Source organism: Osmerus eperlanus, chromosome 17 (genome assembly GCF_963692335.1).
Source record: "Osmerus eperlanus chromosome 17, fOsmEpe2.1, whole genome shotgun sequence".
Classification (NCBI taxonomy): domain Eukaryota; kingdom Metazoa; phylum Chordata; class Actinopteri; order Osmeriformes; family Osmeridae; genus Osmerus; species Osmerus eperlanus.
This window is the reverse complement of record NC_085034.1, coordinates 1458440-1477475: the sequence shown is the minus strand read 5'-3', so window position 1 is coordinate 1477475 and position 19036 is coordinate 1458440. Positions and strand designations below refer to the sequence as shown.

General features: G+C 46.3%; 1 protein-coding gene across 2 annotated transcripts; it reads left to right on the top strand.

Moving 5' to 3' along the window:
- The first annotated feature begins 2637 nt into the window (after nt 1-2637).
- Nucleotides 2638-18735, top strand: tspan11 (tetraspanin 11). 2 transcript variants are annotated; one of them, XM_062483396.1, is made up of 9 exons: nt 2638-2782; nt 4847-4949; nt 6824-7015; nt 9779-9853; nt 10946-11050; nt 11251-11409; nt 12985-13071; nt 14859-14978; nt 17107-18735. In XM_062483396.1, the coding sequence occupies exons 2-8, from the start codon at nt 4863-4865 to the stop codon at nt 14931-14933; spliced, it is 780 nt and encodes a 259-aa protein (XP_062339380.1). In that variant the 5' UTR covers nt 2638-2782; nt 4847-4862; the 3' UTR covers nt 14934-14978; nt 17107-18735. The 2 variants fall into 2 exon arrangements, with proteins under 2 accessions (XP_062339380.1, XP_062339381.1); XM_062483397.1 differs by lacking the exon at nt 14859-14978 and having other exon boundaries at nt 2639-2782.
- Nucleotides 18736-19036: the final 301 nt, after the last annotated feature.

Here is a 19036-nt window from a genome sequence, read left to right as displayed (position 1 = left end):
GAAAGGCAAATAAGTGCCAATGGAGATCCATAAGAGCATGTAGTTAAACAAGTTACAAATTAAACAACATGAACCTCAAAAGTGCAAGTGTACCTGTAGAAAAAAGCAAGCAACAATAATATAATATAATTCACAGCGAGTACAAGAAGTTAAATCAGTTACAACTAACCAACAAGAGCAACAAGTCCCTCAGTAAGAGTCATTGTGTTCCTGGAGGAAGCTAACATCAGGTCCAGCAAATCATTGCTAAGTACCGTTGTACTCCCGGAACAAGTGCGTCTTTAGCCTTTTCTTGAAGGTGGGGAGACAGTCAGTGTCTCTGATGGAGGTGGGGAGTTGATTCCACCATTGGGGGCCCAGACAGGAGAAGAGCTTGTGTTTGGAGCTTGGGTTTGGGTAACAGTCAAATAAACGTATTTATGTAGATAAATGATCCCTTGTTAATATGTAAAACCCTGTCGAGTCTTCCACGTCGCTATTTGTTCCATTTTAGAGGTGACGTGCAGCAGTTGAACTCCGCTTCTCTGAGTGCACGCGCGCTCCCGCGGCCAGGGGATGCAAATCCTGGCAGGGATACGATAAGTGCCTTTGCACGACACCAGTATATTGGAGAAAGTCATTGCTTTTATGTTGCATTCATACAAAGTGATGTTCCAATCCTCCTCTCCAAACAGTACTTTTTATTCTGTTATTTCCCAAGATTCATTTGAAGCAGATACACATTCGTCAACATAGCCTCTCTCCAATACACAGATCTGCTGTGGCCTGTCTTCGAACATGTGGGCTGAGCCCTGCGCCCACCGCCGAGAGTGAAGGCAGACATTAGCGGGCTGCAAACGAGAGTCATAAACTAATGATGTTTCAACGGGACAGGGTAGCCAGGCGCTGACTGCGGGTGAGGAATAGAGATGAGCTTCGCTTCAGATGGGGAATTTTACACACCGTTGTTTATTTCTCCCTCAGTTCAGCTTTGTTCATCTGTTCGTTCTCCACGGGTCTATTTGCAAAGATCGTTCGAGATGAAGGAAAACAAATTGCGTCTGAATTCAGAACTGTGATGATTGATCTTGGAAAACAACCTGGATTGGTTCAGACTAAAATACAGCTGCAGAACTCCCATGTTTACTGACATTCAGAAAGATTATCCAATATATGTTAGGCTACAGGTGTTGCCAGCAGTTCTAAGATATAGGCATCTACCTAGAATCACATCCAAGGGCAGCCTTCCTTTTAGCCTCTGGTGAAAAACAGACATGATGGACACTAAACTCTCTCAGTAATGTGGTTTGAGGTAACTGATTGTTCCTGTAGCAGGTACCACTCCACAGAGCCATTCCTGCAGCAGTCCATCAGTACCTAATGGTTCCTGTGGCCTTATTGGGTTACAGAGATGGGTTTGGAGGCACACACTGAGCCAACGTAGTACCGTCTTTGTTTTGTTTTTGCAACTGAAAGGCGAATATACATTTACATTTATTCATTTAGCAGACGCTGTTATCCAAAGCAACTTCCAAGAGAGAGCTTTACAAAAGTGCATAGATCAATGATCATAAACAACGAGATAGCCTCAAAACATTGCGGGCGGCCAAAACATGAACATTGTGAAAAGCAAATAAGTGCCAATGGGAAGAAACATAAGAGCATGTAGTTAAACAAGTTACAATTAGACAACATGAACCTCAAAAAGTGCAAGAGGCTACCTGTAGGAAAGCAAGCGACAATAATATATATGAACATATATGAATATGAACACAAACGGAGGAAATGACACAGCATTTTCTAGTTGGTAGTCAGTCAGCTATTCATAGCAGCCCGTGAAAGATTAAAGGGCTTGCAATTGCAATTGTGTCTAGTTTTCCAAGCCGTGCAAACCATGCCTTTCTTAGAAAGCCATTTATGGTTACCATAAGGCGCATGTTTAGGATTATACTGCTTCCTCGTAAAAAACATTTTATACATTTATTTTCAGATAGAGTAAAAGCCACGCCAAGAGCTAAAACGACTTGAGTGGTTCTAAATTAGTTACGGGAATGCTGAAGTGACCTATGAACCCAAACAAGATTCCATTCTGTATAGCCTCCCACTCTCCCGATTGCGTTCTCTGCGTATTATACATGCATTGTGTAGCCCACCTACATTTCACTTGCTCAGCAGTCTGTCAATAATTGACTGTTTAAAAACTATTGTCAAAACAGGCAGGTCAAATCAATACTGTTCCCCATTTCTGGTTAACTGTCAAATTAGCCTTTGACTGTGGGGAGTCAAACGTTTGCCACTCAGTCAACAAATTACTTTGCATAATAAAGAGCAATTTAATGATACAACCGCCTGCATTGTCATTGACCACTTGGTGAGAATATACGTTGTCAACAGAATAGGCCTACATAATATTTTTCATTTCCCAGAATTCAAAATCTGTTTCCAGTCAGATCCCAAATCCTGCCATAGGCCTAATGAGGTTTATTTATTTTTCAAAATGTTACTAATTTACAATGTGTCTTATTTAAATACAGCCATAATTTCAGGTTTTTATACTAATATTAACTTGTAACTTGCATTAAGAGATAAGTTGTGAACACCCTGTTAGCTACACACTGATACTAACCTAAACGCTGCAGTGAAATCAATGGGGGCGGGAAGCCTCGCGCAGTTTCATTTCCTTTTCACCCCTCAGTGACCCTCCATCCCAGACTAGAGACAAGGAGCAACAAGCTTGATTGAATCAGCCGGTGCTACTACCGTAACTGGACTATTTATCCGTTTATTTGCAAACGGTGAGCTGGTAAGTAAGAACGTTATGTTCACTTTTTGAACTATACATTTCTGTTAGCAACACGAGTTCGTTAACTTTATAGCCTACAGGCTTTTGTCCAATGAGTTTATAACACCAACGCAGGTGTTTATTTTTCTGTTGGTCGGCCTTCGAGTGAATCTAGAATGTGTTGGAAGTGAATAATCATTAAATATGTCGAATTATTCTGAAGTGCACAGTGGGGTTCTATAGCGATTCTTCTACGGTCAAAGTCCTTTAGTTCGACCGTGTGAAAGTCCCCGAGAAAGAGCCTGTACACCATATTCCTGCCTGCTGCACCGGAGGGAGAGATTTGACGCTGTCGACATCCCCAAAGCTGCTCATTTCCATCTCCCATTTCGGTGTAGGCTACGTTTTTTGTTTGTAAGAAATCAATTTAGCCGACCCAGCAGCGCATGCGGTCGGAATCGTCGAACTGCATCACGACCAGAAGTGTCCTTATACAAGTCAGATCAAAAACATGACATGGTTTCAGCAGAACAGGTTTATTATGCCTACAATGTGTTGTTCATTCCCAATATGTAAGCGACCAGAGCTGCATTCTGATGTTTTCCCCAACATTGTTTCATAGTAGTTATATTTAAGAAATAATTCTATGGATTAGGCTATGTTTTGACATAACCATAAATTATGGACTCTAAACACCGAAAGAGAAAACGATACAGTACGTGGAACTTTCAAGTCTTGAGACTTGGAAATGGGAATATATTTGCGGCTTGTTTTGACAGCCATGGTGGTATTCTTCTCTTGCTGGCTCAGGCTGCGGTACCAAGAGAAAACAGGGAGGTTACAGATTCTCTCGTCCTGAAACTACCCCGAGATCAGCCCACCCACACATGCTACAGTGACCCAACATTATACTTCACTTTGACATCTCGAATACCTTTTACAATTTGTATTTTATTTTACTTTTATATGGTTGAAGTCCTGTCTCTATTTAACAGCAAGCATGTGTTGTGTCATGGTGGGTAGTGTTTATAGTTTGTTGGTTAGGATGGACATTGCTAATCTATAATTACCAGCTGCTTAGAAGGTCTCATGGGACGGTCATTGTTGCTCTTAGCTTCAACACAAACAAACATAAGCTTCTTTAGGCATCCACTGGCATCTCTGCCTGCCTAGTGATTGGCTGATTGATCTGGTGTGGGCATGCGGCACAGGAAGTGCCCTGCATCACCTAGGATTTTGTTTACAGTGGCACAAGTGTGCACTTGATTACTGATTTATGAACAGTATTTATAGATAGCCCACCGCAATCTATAATGGACTTCTGTTCGTGGATGCGCATAGTAAGAAGAATACCTAATCATCCTACATGTTTAGGCAGCTAATCCGCAGGACTGACTGCCTCCTGTAGACAGGGGCTTAGACTGATTTGTTGTACTGTCCAGTTACAGAAAGCTGAGAGAGTGAGATACTTGGCCTTATTTAAAAATCAACTCGAAGCTCAGCTGGAACGCTGTTGTCAAGTCGGATGTGTCAATCTAAGCCCTTCAGTGTGTCTGTCAGTCAGGAGATGGTGAAACGTGTGTGTGTGTCGTGTAGCCTAATGTCTTGCAACAAAAATAATAATTTTTGGTGCCGGCGGTAAGCTATTGCTTTGACATTTGACACCTTTGCACAAAGTGTGCAGTAAGTGTGAGGTGAATCATCCTTGCTGGGCTGACACAGCGACACAGCTGCTTATCAGGGTGTGAAAGAGGGACCATCGTTTTCAACTGAGAGTTCCTCTGTTTGTGCCTGTCTCTGTCTGTCTGGGCCTTGTCATTATCCTCTCTCTAAACAAACCTTTACGACCATCCACACCCTTGTTGAGGTTTGTTGAAACAGTTCCTCGCTTTCGAAACAATGTCTGTATTTTGATTAGTCATTCACAAATGTCAGTTAAATTCTGGAAGAACTATTCTAAGCCCTCAAGCGACTCGCCTAAATGCGTTGTTAGCTGCTAACAGGATTCTATTTTGTTATGTTCTGTAAACAGTTTTAAAACCATCCAACCGTTGTCCATTTTGGTTCTGTTTCCTGTTTTCCCAGAGTTTCGACCAGGGAGATGTCTGCCTTGTACAAAGATGACCAGGAGGACTGGATGACAGTCTGCTTCAAGTACCTCCTGTTTGTCTTCAACTTCCTGTTTTGGGTGAGTACCAGACAGGGGTGTGACACAGCGTGCCTGAAGCGCAGGTGCCCTTTGATATCTGTGGCAGGCACAGGGTGAGGTTAGTGTTAGTCAGGAGTGGACTTGAGTGGATCGTGTAGTGAGTTGAACATCCATCCTAATAATTACTGTCTGTCATTGCGGTCGATTCTCTCCTATCAGCATAAGATTCATCCCAAACAGAACAGAGAGAGCGAGAGAGGGAAAGGAAGGAGGAGATTTAGTGAGGCAGAGAGATTGTAAAAAATTGACTTGGCTCAGAGTAAATGTATTATTTAGGTCCTGCCTTTGTGGCAGCGAGGTACTCTGTATGAAACCTCCTCTCAGGCAGTCTTGTTGGTTCAATATTTAATTTTACAGTTAGTTTGAAATACTGTGGATACTGAGCCCTCAGGCCAGAAAACTCTTCAGTCAACTGGGCTCAGAGGCTGGACTGAGAGAGGCTCTGGAGAGCTTGAAGAGTGAACAGTGGGTGGAAGACAGGAATACAGAAATAGTTGGGGAAAGTCGTTAGCCAGAAGATCGCTGCGTTTATCTCACTATGAAGGATTTTTGAACCTTTGCTGCGCCCTTCATCCTCTGGCGTTTTGATGTTGTTTTAGAAACCCCGGAAAAACCCTTACCCCCTCCCCATACAGATTAAATGCCCTTATAATTATTAAAGATGTTTAAATCATTAACAATAGTTTTTCCTGGCTTGATTGAAGCACAGATCGACCCAAACAGAATCCCTGCTTTATTTAAGGATGAAATATAATGGGGCTGTTCAGCTGGTGCCCGTCTCCTGCCAGTGTGACCAAGGCCAGCCGGCTGGAACTCTGTTGTTGTGGTGTTGTTGCCGGGGAAGGAAAGGGATGGGACGTTAACTGGCAGAAACTCTCTCAGGCATTTCCTTCACGTCCGCCCCTGACAGTGATGGGAAAAACAGTGTAGGAACACACCAGGACAATACAACCTCCAGGGCTGTGTCCGGGATTGGTTGCGGAGATTAATCATCGCGGTCTAGACAACGCTTTGATCCCCGGCTCTCGTTGTGTCATATGTTTCTCTGAGTCTCCCCCCCTCTCTCTCTCTGAGTCTCCCCCCCTCTCTCTCTCTGAGTCTCCCCCCCTCTCTCTCTCTCTGAGTCTCCCCCCCTCTCTCTCTCTGAGTCTCCCCCCCTCTCTCTCTCTGAGTCTCCCCCCCTCTCTCTCTCTGAGTCTCCCCCCCTCTCTCTCTCTGAGTCTCCCCCCCTCTCTCTCTCTGAGTCTCCCCCCCTCTCTCTCTCTGAGTCTCCCCCCCTCTCTCTCTCTGAGTCTCCCCCCCTCTCTCTCTCTGAGTCTCCCCCCCTCTCTCTCTCTGAGTCTCCCCCCCTCTCTCTCTGAGTCTCCCCCCCTCTCTCTCTGAGTCTCCCCCCCTCTCTCTCTCTGAGTCCCCCCCCCCCTCTCTCCCCCCCTCTCTCTCCCCCCCTCTCTCTCCCCCCCTCTCTCTCCCCCCCTCTCACTCCCCCTCTCTCACTCCCCCTCTCTCTCTCCCCCTCTCTTTCTCTCCCCCCCTCTCTCCCTCCCCTTCTCTCTCTCCCCCCCTCTCTCCCCCCCCTCTCTCCCCCCCTCTCTTTCCCCCCCCTCTCTCCTCCTCTCTCTCTCCCCCCCTCTCTCTCTTTCTCATGGCATTGAATTCTCTTTTATGTCTCCCTTTTATTTGTTTGACCTTCCCTTTTTTATTAACTCTTTTCCCTCTCCCCGACCCTCTCTCTTTCTCTTTCTTTCTGTCAATCTCCACCTTCTCACTCCCTGTCCTTGGTGTTGTCTTGTTTGCCCTCTCATCTCCTCCACCCTCCAAACCACACATCTCTCCCTTCCTCCCCTCCTCTACAGGTGGGTGGTGTGGCAGTGCTGGGCGTGGGCATCTGGACCCTGATAGAGAAGAGTGACTACCTGAGTCTGCTGGCCTCCAGCACCTTCGCTGTGTCGGCCTACATCCTCATCCTGGCCGGGGGACTGGTCATGGTCACAGGCTTCCTGGGCTGCTGTGCTGTCATCAGGGAGCAGAGGAGCTGCCTGGCCACGGTGAGAGAGTCCTTCCTGGGCAGGGGGACTGCTCTAGCTCCCTGGTTTCAGAAGTCCCCTGGGTCTTACGTTTTTGGGGTTAGGTGTGTTTGTGTGAGAAAAGAAAATGGAACATCTTCAGTCCTGGCTTTGCTTTCAACAGATTTAAACAAGGACGAGAACCTGGAAGCGTATACAGTCTTAAAATAACAGAACAACTTAGTTTGTTCCACCTCAACCACACTTGCACACCTTCATCCACAAGCCACGTGTCTAATTTAAACCCTTACCTCTCTCTCCTCCCTTCATTACTCTCACTCCACACCCCCTGACTCATAACCTCATTGAAGCCGTTCTCATGGGTGCATGACGACCCCTTGCAAAGCTGACAGCATCTCCTATGCCAGATCTCTCTGTCTCTTATGCAGTGTGTTCCTCAGCCTCTGGGGAGGGAGTGTACAGTGCCTCTGGCTGACTGCCCGCTTCCCTAACCGCTGAGCTAGTAATCTGAAGGTTGCCAGTTTGATTCCCGGCTGTGCCAAATGACGTTGTGTCCTTGGGCAAGGCACTTCACCCTACTTGCCTCGGGGAGAATGTCCCTGTACTTACTGTAAGTCGCTCTGGATAAGAGCATCTGCTAAATGACTAAATGTAAATGTACCTGACAAATGGGCTGACGAGGCCCTTACTGTCCTCGTTCTTTGAAAGAGACAGAGGAGAGCGCAGGCAGGAGGGGAGCAACGGTACGACTATTTATAGAGCGGCCATCTTGGTGATAAATGGAGGTGAGGGAGAGAGGGGTGGGGGAGGGAGGGATGGGGTAAGGGGGGCATGAGGAAAAAAAGGTTGGATGAGGTTGAGAGGGAAGGGAGGGTAGAGGATGTGGTTGGACTAAATTCAGGACAAAATGTGTTCTGTTAAAATGAGGCATCAGGGAGTTGATCGGATATACTGTTGGTGTTGATAAGGGTATGGAGATAGTGTGTGTTTGTGGTTACTCTACTGTGTATTTACATGTAGAGTTGGGGCTTCAACAGACCAGTACAGCAAGGACACCGAACCGAAGGGTGTGAATAGTTTGAGATGGTGGGCGTTTGAGCCCTGCAAACGGGATGTATGAAGATGCAGTAACTGGTGTAGCGTTTGATGTCTAATGACTGCTCCCCCTGCTGTTGTGTGACAGCAGTCTTCAGCATCATTTGTTTTCCACCAGCGCAGCCTGGCCACATGTGAGGGGGCTGCCAGCAAGCAGCTGTCCCCTGTAATGTCCCCTGTAATGTCCCCTGTAATGTCCCCTGTAATGTCCCCTGTAATGTCCCCTGTAATGTCTCTCTGTAATGTCCCCTGTAATGTCCCCTGTAATGTCCCTCTGTAATGTCCCTCTGTAATGTCCCCTGTAATGTCCCTCTGTAATGTCCCCTGTAATGTCCCTCTGTAATGTCCCTGTGTAGCGCCGCTGTCAAACGCTTTCTGTCCTGTCTCTCACTAATTAGCCACTCTGTGTTTGTGTGTGCGTGTGTGTGTTTAGTGTGTGTTTTGAAGTGTGTGAGCGCGCAGAATGTTTGTATTCCGTTTGTGTGTGTGTAAGGTTGTAGGTCTTGATTTGACGAGCTTGCCAAGCGCTAGTCTGTCAGTGTTTCTGCTGTGTGGGCGGGCAGAGCTTGTTATCTCTGCCGTTTTCATAATATCCTCCTGCCCTTTTCATACGTTTTTTAAAGCAAAACACTCTTAGGAGAGAAAAAAATGGCTTCAGTGGCTTTTTTCCTTTTGCTTTGATAGTGGATGTTGATGGGGCACTAATTAACTAATGAGGCAGCTAAGGCCCTTCCTCAGAGATGACTGGGTTATTTTGAGTCTGTCACTTCTAGAATACTAATGGTTTGCCGTGTCATGCTCACTGATCGACCTGTGTTCCACCACACCAAGACATCTATCATAAAGGATGCCATTTAATAAAGAATTACATTTATGTTCTATGTTACTTAACAGATCTAATTACATTGATGTAATCGTGAGTTAGTTTGCTGTATGAGACTGGACTGGTTTGACACAATGACCCCTGAATGTGGAGTAATCTTTAATCATCTCAATATCAAAGCCGTTATGAACTCATGAATATTGCTGTTATTGTTGAGCTGCTGCTGTGAAGACAGAACATACGAGTCTGAATGACCTTTCACCTCCTGCCTCCCTGTCATTCTGTTCCCAGGGAAACGGAGATGAGTTCTGTGTCAAACTCCTGATGCGTTTGACAGTCGACACCTTAAAAGGGCCATCGACAATCAAGCCCTCTCTTTCTCCGTCCTTTCTCTCTCCATCTGTTCATCTCTACATCATTCTCTCCCTTCTCTCCGTTTGAACTCATCCTCCTCTGAGAAACGCGTCTTGCGTCTGTCAGGTTGACTCTTAGGCTGTCTCGCTTTTCCTTTTCTGTCTCCCAGTAATGGATGCGAAACAATGTGAGAGGATGTCACAATTAAATGGTCATTTTTCGATACGGGCAATGATGCGTGGTCGTGATGTTCTGAAGGGTGACAGTTGGAAAGAAAGGTTCTGTTGATCTGTTTCCTGTGTTCTGTATGTTGATACTACGGTTATTTACCAGTTCTCTTCTGTCTCCTCCCCCCTCCCTGCCTCCTTTTCTTCCCCTGCCTCTCTCCCTGCCTCTATCTCTGCCTCTCTCCCTGCCTCTCTCCCTGCCTCTCTCTCTCTGTCTCTCTGCCTCTCTCCCTGCCTCTCCCTGTCTCTCTGCCTCTCTCCCTGCCTCTCTCTCTCTCTCTGCAGTACTTCTCCTGCCTGCTGCTGATCTTCCTGATTGAGTTGGTGGCTGGAGTCCTGGCCTATGTTTACTACCAGCGGGTGAGTCACAGCTGTATTCCTCCCCTCCCTCTCTCCTCCCTCTCTCTCTCCTCTCTCTCTCCTCCCTCTCTCTCTCCTCCCTCCCTCTCTCTCTCCTCCCTCTCTCTCTCCTCCCTCTCTCTCTCCTCCCTCCCTCCCTCTCTCCTCCCTCCCTCTCTCCTCCTCCCTCCACATGTCTTCTGTTTCCCCCCACAGTCTTCTATTCCGTCCTCTTCTCCAGTCATCTGCTCATCCTGTCCCCTTAACGACCTTAACCTACTTCCTGTATGTTCTCCTATTCGTTGTATGTATTTCCTCCCCCCTCCCCTCAGACATACCTGGTCCCTAGGGGTAACCCTCTCAACCCTGGTCCTGTCCTGGATCCACACGGTCACTCACCCTTTCCTTCACTTCCCTGTCCTACATACTTCCAAACCTCCCCTCCACACATTTAGTCATTTTAGTCATTTAGCAGACGCTCTTATCCAGAGTGACTTACAGTAAGTACAGGGACATTCCCCCCGAGGCAAGTAGGGTGAAGTGCCTTACCCAAGGACACAACGTCATTTTGCACGGCCGGGAATCGAACTGGCAACCTTCAGATTACTAGCCTGATTCCCGAACCGCTCAGCCACCTGACTCCACCCTGTGAAATCTCCTCTCCTCTGAGAAGCCTTTGTGGTTGACACCTGTGACTACCTGTGTCTAGTTGGTGTATCTGGGCGACTCATCTCCTGATGCACCCCCTCATACACTTAGTGTATGAGGGGGTGCATCACACACACACACCCCTCCCATCACCACTTCACCCCCCCAGTGATCCTGAGATCAGTCCCTTTGATCTCAGATACATCTGCCTGTCACTCTACTCCCAGTCAAAAGAGAGAAAAGCGTAGCAATGTCCTCTGTCTACCGTCCTCATTCATCTTGATGGATATAGAGTGGAGTTGCGGATTAGATCCATTTAAAGATAAGAACACTTACACACACACAGGCCTTCGTTGACACGATCACCCCCGCATTCATATAATCTATTCTCGCTCTTTACAGACACATACGGACACACACACCACACACACACACCCTCTCACGTCACCCCTCTCTCCCTCCCAGCTCAGCGAGGAGCTGAAGCTGAATCTGAACCAAACTATGACGGAGAACTACGCCCAGCCTGGGAAGGACTCCATCACTCTGGCCGTGGACAGGCTACAGCAGGACGTAAGGACTACATTTCCCACAATCCCTCAGAAGTCACAATGGTTTAATCATTAAACTTAAATGCCTTCACATAGACCCTCATAACCATCTCTACACTGTAGCACACATCACTGTCCTTCTATGCGAACCACCAACATTATATTTTTTACAGGAAAGACTGTCGTTCCAACAAGTGATTCAGATTTTTGTCTGTCCTGTAGTTCAAGTGCTGTGGCAGCAACAACTCTTATGATTGGCTGCACAGCGTGTACGTGACATCACAGGAGAAGGAAGGCAGGCTGGTTCCTGACAGCTGCTGTAAGACCATCACTCCTCTCTGTGGAAGGAGAGACCACCCATCCAACATCTACAAGGTGGAGGTGTGTACGATGGATGGATGGGAAACAAACATCTGATATCTACAAGGTGGAGGTGTGATGGATGGGTGCAAGGATAGATGCTTGGAGAGATCAACAAGTGTCCTTTATAATGATAAAAGGATACTGTATTGATGTTCTCTACCCTTGGGCTGCAGTGTCTGCAGAGAGAGGCATGGAACAGGATATTAATGTTTAAGACCTTTCTGGTCATTGCTAATGGATCATAACTCATCCGAACCCATCGTATCACACAGTGTAGCGTTGCTTTTAGAGCCATCCGCCGTTTGCACAGCAGAGGAAGTGTCTTAATGAAATATATCACAGACCAGAGACGTTTTATATTATTTCAGCCACGAGCAGTCTTTAATGTAATCTTTAATGTATCGTGTTTCATCTGAGTACGTACCGCAGAGTAAACCTCTCCCTTTCCTTTGTGTTTTGTGAAACTCAAACAAGATAGTTGCGTACGTAGGATGAGAAGTGAGACATGCCGTTCGGTTTGTCAGACTGACTTGATACTTGGCTCCAACAGTGTAAGCTCTCCGGGGAAATGAAGAAAAGGTTTTGAGGTGTCGCTGCTTTTTATCTCTGACACCCAGAGCTGTGGAAGACGTTGTGTCTCTTTCAGACGAACGTCTCCTCGGCCCCTTTAGAAACAAAAGTGAGCCTCTACTCGATAAAACTCTTCCAGCCCACGATCCGGGGACGGCGCTCAAATATTTACTTGTCAGAAGTCGTAGGGGCGTCAGGTGGCTGAGCGATGAGGGAAGCGGGCTAGTAATCTGAAGGTTGCCAGTTCGATTCCCGGCCGTGTCAAATGACGTTGTGTCCTTGGGCAAGGCACTTCACCCTACTTGCCTCGGGGGGAATGTCCCTGTACTTACTGTAAGTCACTCTGGATAAGAGCGTCTGCTAAATGACTAAATGTAAGTCGTCATCTCCTCTCACGCCCCCACGCTCCAAGTTCTGCCTCACCTCTCTGAAACGTCTGAAAGGTTTTTGTTCCTGTTGTTGAGTGAAGTGGAACATCTACAGGTTAATGTGTCACTACCTCCTGCTGTGTGGAAAAGCCCCACGCTAAACTAGAGAAGTTTCTGAAAAGATGCTCTGTTCTTCACCTGGACTAGACTCTCACATGAGTAGCAAAAGCCAAGTAGAAATCAACTGGAGGAATGCACTTCAACACAAAGGAAACTACGAGGTTACTGAGTTTCTCTCTCTTTCTATCCCTCTCCCTCTCTCTTTGTCTCTCTCTGTTCCCCTCTCTCCCTCCCTCTCTCCTTCTCTCCATACCTTGGCATTAGAAACTGCCCCCTGAGAGCCTGAACCTAATGGAACACACACTTTTCTCCCCTCAAGCGCTGAAAGCCCTTTATGTTGAAGCTGATTTGCCGCAGTGTCGCGTCTCTCCTTTCAGACACACACACACACACACACACACAAACACACTGCATGTTAAGCTGACCTGCAATCATTTGGATATGGTTTATATCTGATGGCTTCAAAATAGGGATTGTGTGTGTGTGTGTGTGTTTTGTGGAAGTGGACTCCTGACCTCTAACCTTTGGCCTACAGGGGGGCTGTATAACCAAGCTGGAGCAGTTCCTGGCGGATCACCTGCTGATCATCGGAGCCGTGGGGATCGGCGTAGCCTGTCTGCAGGTAGGCCCTCCTCTCCACATCCACACACCTGGACAGCCACGGCCTCACCAAGGTTTCTTGTTTGTGAACGATGTCAGCTGGTCTGTCTTTAATACGGCGGGCTGAATGAAGCCTGCGGGAGACGGGGAGACAGCGATTGAAAGCGCAGCGAGACAGGCCATCTTGCCATTTCACCCATTCAGTCCTGACACGGGTCAGAGCAGAACGCCACCAATGCACTCCTGTTTCTGTCTGTCCGTTCCTGTCTCTGGGCTGTTATCTGATTCCACTCAGGTCTGTTATTAGATTTACCTTCAGTCCAAAGCTCTTAAGCCGTAATTCCTGGACCCCATTGAAGATGTCTGGAAATGTTTACTTTCTCCCTCCCATCCAGCAATGCTCCGGCCCTCTCTCTCTTTCTCTGTCTCTCTTTCTCTGTCTCTCTCTCTCTCTCTCTCTCTCTCTCTCTCTCTCTCTCTCTCTCTCTCTCTGTCTCTCTCTGTCTCTCTCTCTCTCTCTCTCTCTCTCTCTCTCTCTCTCTCTCTCTCTCTCTCTCTCTCTCTCTTTCTCTTTCTCTTTCTCTCGACAGCTCCTCTCCAGCTAGCATCGACCTGCTCCGTGAAGATCGATCCACACGGCCCCCTGAGCTCAGCTCTCTGACGGAGCTCAGCTCTCTGACGGAGCTCAGCTCTCTGACGGAGCTCAGCTCTCTGACGGAGCTCAGCTCTCTGACGGAGCTCAGCTCTCTGACGGAGCTCAGCTCTCTGACGGAGCTCAGCTCTCTGACGGAGCTCAGCTCTCTGACGGAGCTCAGCTCTCTGACGGAGCTCAGCTCTCTGACGGAGCTCAGCTCTCTGACGGAGCTCAGCTCTCTGACGGAGCTCAGCTCTCTGACGGAGCTCAGCTCTCTGACGGAGCTCAGCTCTCTGACGGAGCTCAGCTCTCTGACGGAGCTCAGCTCTCTGACGGAGCTCAGCTCTCTGACGGAGCTCAGCTCTCTGACGGAGCTCAGCTGGGTGAATGTTGCTCTCTCTGACAGGAGCCTTGTTGCTGTACATGGATGGTTTGTGGAGGATCAGAAATATCACGGCCTTCCTAAAGACATGCGAGTTACAGCCACACCTGGTGACGGGAAGAAAGCCTTCCACACTTCCTTTGAAAACTCCCCACTGGGGATTTTGTGGGGTTGCGTACAATGTAGCACCCACTGAAACAATCATTGTAATGTTAGTTCCGACCTTTGTGGTCCACCAGTATTCCCAGGGGCCAGCTGGTTCGACCAACTAATGAAATTCCACTTGCAAGTCAGTCATTTGATTGTGTCACCCTGGTAACTGTTGACATGGGGATGTCGGACTAAAACATTTCATTAGCAGGAAACCCCTCCCTTGGAAATCATTTGTTTGTGACCTAACGTTCCTCTGCATGCATTAAACACACACAAAACAACTGTATACACAATGAGGTCTGTTAAGAGAGCTTATTTGACTCTGAACCGATTTAGTTACCATGCGTGTTAAGGTTGTCTTGACTGATGGCCTATTTAGATCAGCTTAGATGCTCAAGAGGCTTCCTGCCTTGGGGTTTCACTTCGTATTGTTTCACTTTAATGTGTGTCACTTCCTGTCAGTTATTAATGTCTGTCCGTCTTGTATTCCTCTCGTCCTAACTGTTGAATCAATTTAATTTCAAATCATTTTTTCTGTGTTTCTTCGTTGTCCTTCAGTTTTTCTCCCTCCTGTGTGTCACACTAACTGTCCTTTTGTGTGTGTGTGTGTGTGTGTGTGTGTGGTACTACACCCCTGCAGCTTGCTGGGGCAGTGTTGACGGGCTGCTTTGTCTATCTGCTCTATAAAGAAGAGGAAGACTTCTCAGCCGTGTGATTGGCTAGCCTCTGTTTGGTCCCTGCTCAACTGGGACAGGACAAGGTTGGAGTGCATTGTGGGAACTGCAGTTCTTTGTCTGTGCATGCTCAGACCCCCTGCGACTGTGCTTTGCGTTGTGGTGTTCAGCGTGTGTTGGCATGTGTGTTTTCCAGTTCCTGTGTTCTCTGTGAGCACATTTCTTTGAGTATCTAATGCACAATGACAAAGTCTATTCTATTCTTTCTGTGGTAACCACTGTGCCTGTCTCTCACACAGGACCACCCATCGCTGCAGTGAGCTTTGCAGTAACTTGCTTGTGTCCATACTCGATGCTGTATGACTGCCTGGCTGAATAGGCTTTGATAACAGTATTCACTTTGTCTTCGATGAGAAAGTCAGAGAAATAATGAGTAGAGCAAACTGGATTCAGTCGTAGCAGAGGAAGTTGTGACATCACACAGCTGTGACATCACACAGTTGTGACATCACACAGCACATAGGACAGAGAGACACAGGGTCACTCTCAGTGCCAGTAGGGGTTCTCTCATTGGTCACTCAGTGCCAGAAGGGGTTCTCTCATTGGTCACTCAGTGCCTATAGGGGTTCTCTCATTGGCCAGAGTTTTTTTGTTTCTTGTTGCCTTCTGCCTTGCTCAATGGTAGCGTTGGAGTCTTGCTTACATTTGTTGTGCGTGTTAGCCAGGAAATTTAAAAAAGGCACGCAAAAACAATAAATAATATTGATCATGCCACCAAATACAGATTATAACTTAAGTAATGAGCCTGGTCTGAAAATGTATGAAGTAGAGATGTTATGTCGGCCTCTTATCCAAACAACCCGTTTCCCTCCTCCCTCCCCAGGCTCATTCCTGCTTGACCCAGTTTAACTTCTCAAAGCCCACAAAGTATTGATTGGAATTTAAATGATAGAAAACTTTCTTTAAGCGAGCTGAGTCACCCAAAAAGTTTAAGATTCAGTCTTTGTTAGCACTTTGATTAATGGACACGATTCTCCCTCTCTTGACAACCTGTTCCCCAGTAATCATTGTTCTCTGAATTATTGAGCAACACTCTCCTTGAATGTTTAGTTTTTGGGGAAAATAGTTTTTGTTTGCTAGAAACAAATGACCGTTCAGTTGAGTGTCCCCCAGCAAGGTGTGGTGTCGGTGTCAGTTGACAGTTGAGGATTGAGTTTGTCCTCGAATGTCCTCATCTCAGCTGCCTCCTGGACTTCAACAAACTTCCAGAAAGTATTATGAGGAGGACATGTCCTGTATTTGTATCTGGGTGACAGATTTGATAGAGGAGTAAGGTGGCTGAGCGGTTAGGGAATTGGGCTAGTAATCCGAAGGTTGCTGGTTCGATTCCCGGCCATGCAAAATGACGTGTCCTTGGGCAAGGCACTTCACCCTACTTGCCTCGGGGGGAATGTCCCTGTACTTACTGTAAGTCGCTCTGGATAAGAGCGTCTGCTAAATGACTAAATGTAAATGTAAGTCATGAGGCTACTTGAGTACACTAGTTTACCTCAGTTATGAAGCCTGAGGAGTGAAGTCCAGTTTCAGGTTGAAGAGGTGTGGCTGTTGGCAAACTTGGTTGAGTACACAAACTCTGACACTGGGCTATCGTCGCTTTCAAACGTGTCATTCGTGTGAAGCCTTTCCTCCTCAAATGTAACAAACAAATCCTATTATGCCCTTTTCATTCCCTTGTACCACTGCAGCATAATCCAGTATTTCATCCTAATCTTTCCTGCGGCCTAATCATATGATCTCATTTATGGATTACTGGATTAGCCTTTTGAGGTTGTTGGAACTTCCTCAGAGAGAAAATGGCTAAACGAGTATTTGTGAGGAGATTATCTTTCCAACAACGGCCACAGAGGGAGTGGTAGCATTCAGTGTTGGCCTCTTTCTGTACCCCTGCACGCTCACTGTCACACACACACGCAGCCAAACGGGCGCATGCTCACAAGCAAGCATGCAGTTAAGTCATACACACACACATACACAACCCATCACTGCTGCTACGGCGACCGCATGTCAACGAGTCTCCCATAGTAACCAAACACTGCTACCCCTCCATCCCTCCATCCCACCAACTCCTCCCACTTCTCAGCAATCAGGCTTCCTCTTTGCTGTGATGGAGATTGACCTTTTTTCTACACTTACAACCCTGTGTGTGTGTCATAGATCTGTGGGATGGTGTTTACCTGCTGCCTGCATAGAAGGATCAAGATGGACCCTTACTGAACCCACAGTCTGACGGAGCACCTTGCCTGCTGTACTCCCAGTAGTCGTGAACTTTGACCCTGTGACCTTATTGGCCTAGGCTGACCAAACACCCCCGTGACCCTGCCATAGAGTAAATCCAAACACGACCACGTTGTGGAGTGGAGCTTTATCATTATAGAATTCTCTGCTACTGAATATACATTGACTCCCATTGTCTTCCTGGCTGAGTTATATACAAGCAATGTGGAGACGCATGCTTTTCTCTGAACTGGAAACCGTACTGCTGTGAATCGAAGGCGTCTTTTAAAGGAGCATAAACCTGGCTCATGGTAATGTGCAGTAGTGGACTGGACTATAGTGTGTAAGGACTGCTGCTTGTGAGTGGTGGGTGGTTCTTTACAGTACTGTGTGAAAACCAGTGAGTGCCTCGACAGGTTATACTGAATAGAAGTATGTCTGTTTGATTGATTGTATTTCATTGTAATGTCAAATCCACAAAGGGAGCTTTTTCGTAATACAATGTTTGATCTATATTGCTGGAAATTGTATTAACTAGTCAAACTTTAAATAGGGAACAATGTTCTTTGATGAAAATATATAACAGAAGATATGACCAGAGTATAGCTAGTGAAAATGTAACTTTACTGGATTATTAATAAAGCACTGACATTTTATTTTTTACATTTTAACTGACCAATTTTGCATCTTGACTATCTTGTAAATGTCAGTTAGAGATGTATGTACGCAGTAAGACCATCAACGGCTTTGTAGTTACCTTGGATGACCAAATACCATTTGCATCTTTCCAGCCACATTCGTTCTCCAGAACCTTTGAACATTACAGAATTGTTGGGGTGTTCTACAACAAAACCCTCCAAATACATCCTGTTAGATGAAACATTCACAACAATGTAGATCATGCAGCAAATACTGAACGTATGGGTGTTATTTTAAATAGGTTAGATTTTTTGCGTTTTGAATTCATCTTCCATCTGTGGTCCAGTCCACTGTCTGAAACAAACACTCCATCTAGTGGTCATCGGGGGTTTCACACCTGTGTGAGGTTCCTAACATGACGCTGGTGTAAACTCAAATCGAAATGCAAAGTGATCCTTTTTTACCTGACCTCAAGAAGCAAATGGACCTTATAGATGTTATTAGTTAGCCAATTCATGAATGAGTATTCCTCATAAGAGACTAGGGAGTCACTGTCGTTTTGATGGTACCACCCTCATTAACTACATACGGAATTTCCTCTTGCTTGATAACATCTCTTACATGAATATTCATTACTATCAAGATGCAATTGTTTTGTGTGTATGCATACTACTGTACATGCCGCAGTGATGATCTCCTAGAAGTGTTGTTTTTGATGAACTCTTGCCCGAATGCAGATGCCTTATTAATGAACAGGGTTATGAGTAAACGGGTGATGGAAATTCATACTTTTAAGAATTAGTTTGTCTAATATCCTGGAATAGCACGTGCTACTGACTCATCTCTTAAATATGAAATATATTCATTGATGTGAAAATACATTTGTCTTAATTTTGTATGGGCTGAATAAATATGACTATATTGAAGTTTTGTCTGTCTAAAATGTATTTTAATGTTGTAGCCATTAGATAGAGCTCTGTCAATAACACCCTGTCCTACTCCATTCCACACCACACATACCTGAGACTGGTCCTATTTTTATCACACATCAAGAATGCACCGTGTGATTGACCTTCTACATGTAACCATGGTTGATTGACTCCATTAGACATCGGTCATAGTAAATGTCAATCGACAGGATGTGACAGAGTCTGATCCTCCACCCCATCCAGCCTTGCCAGTCCACCTGTGTGTGTGTGTGTGTGTGTGTGTGTGACTCAGCAGGATGATG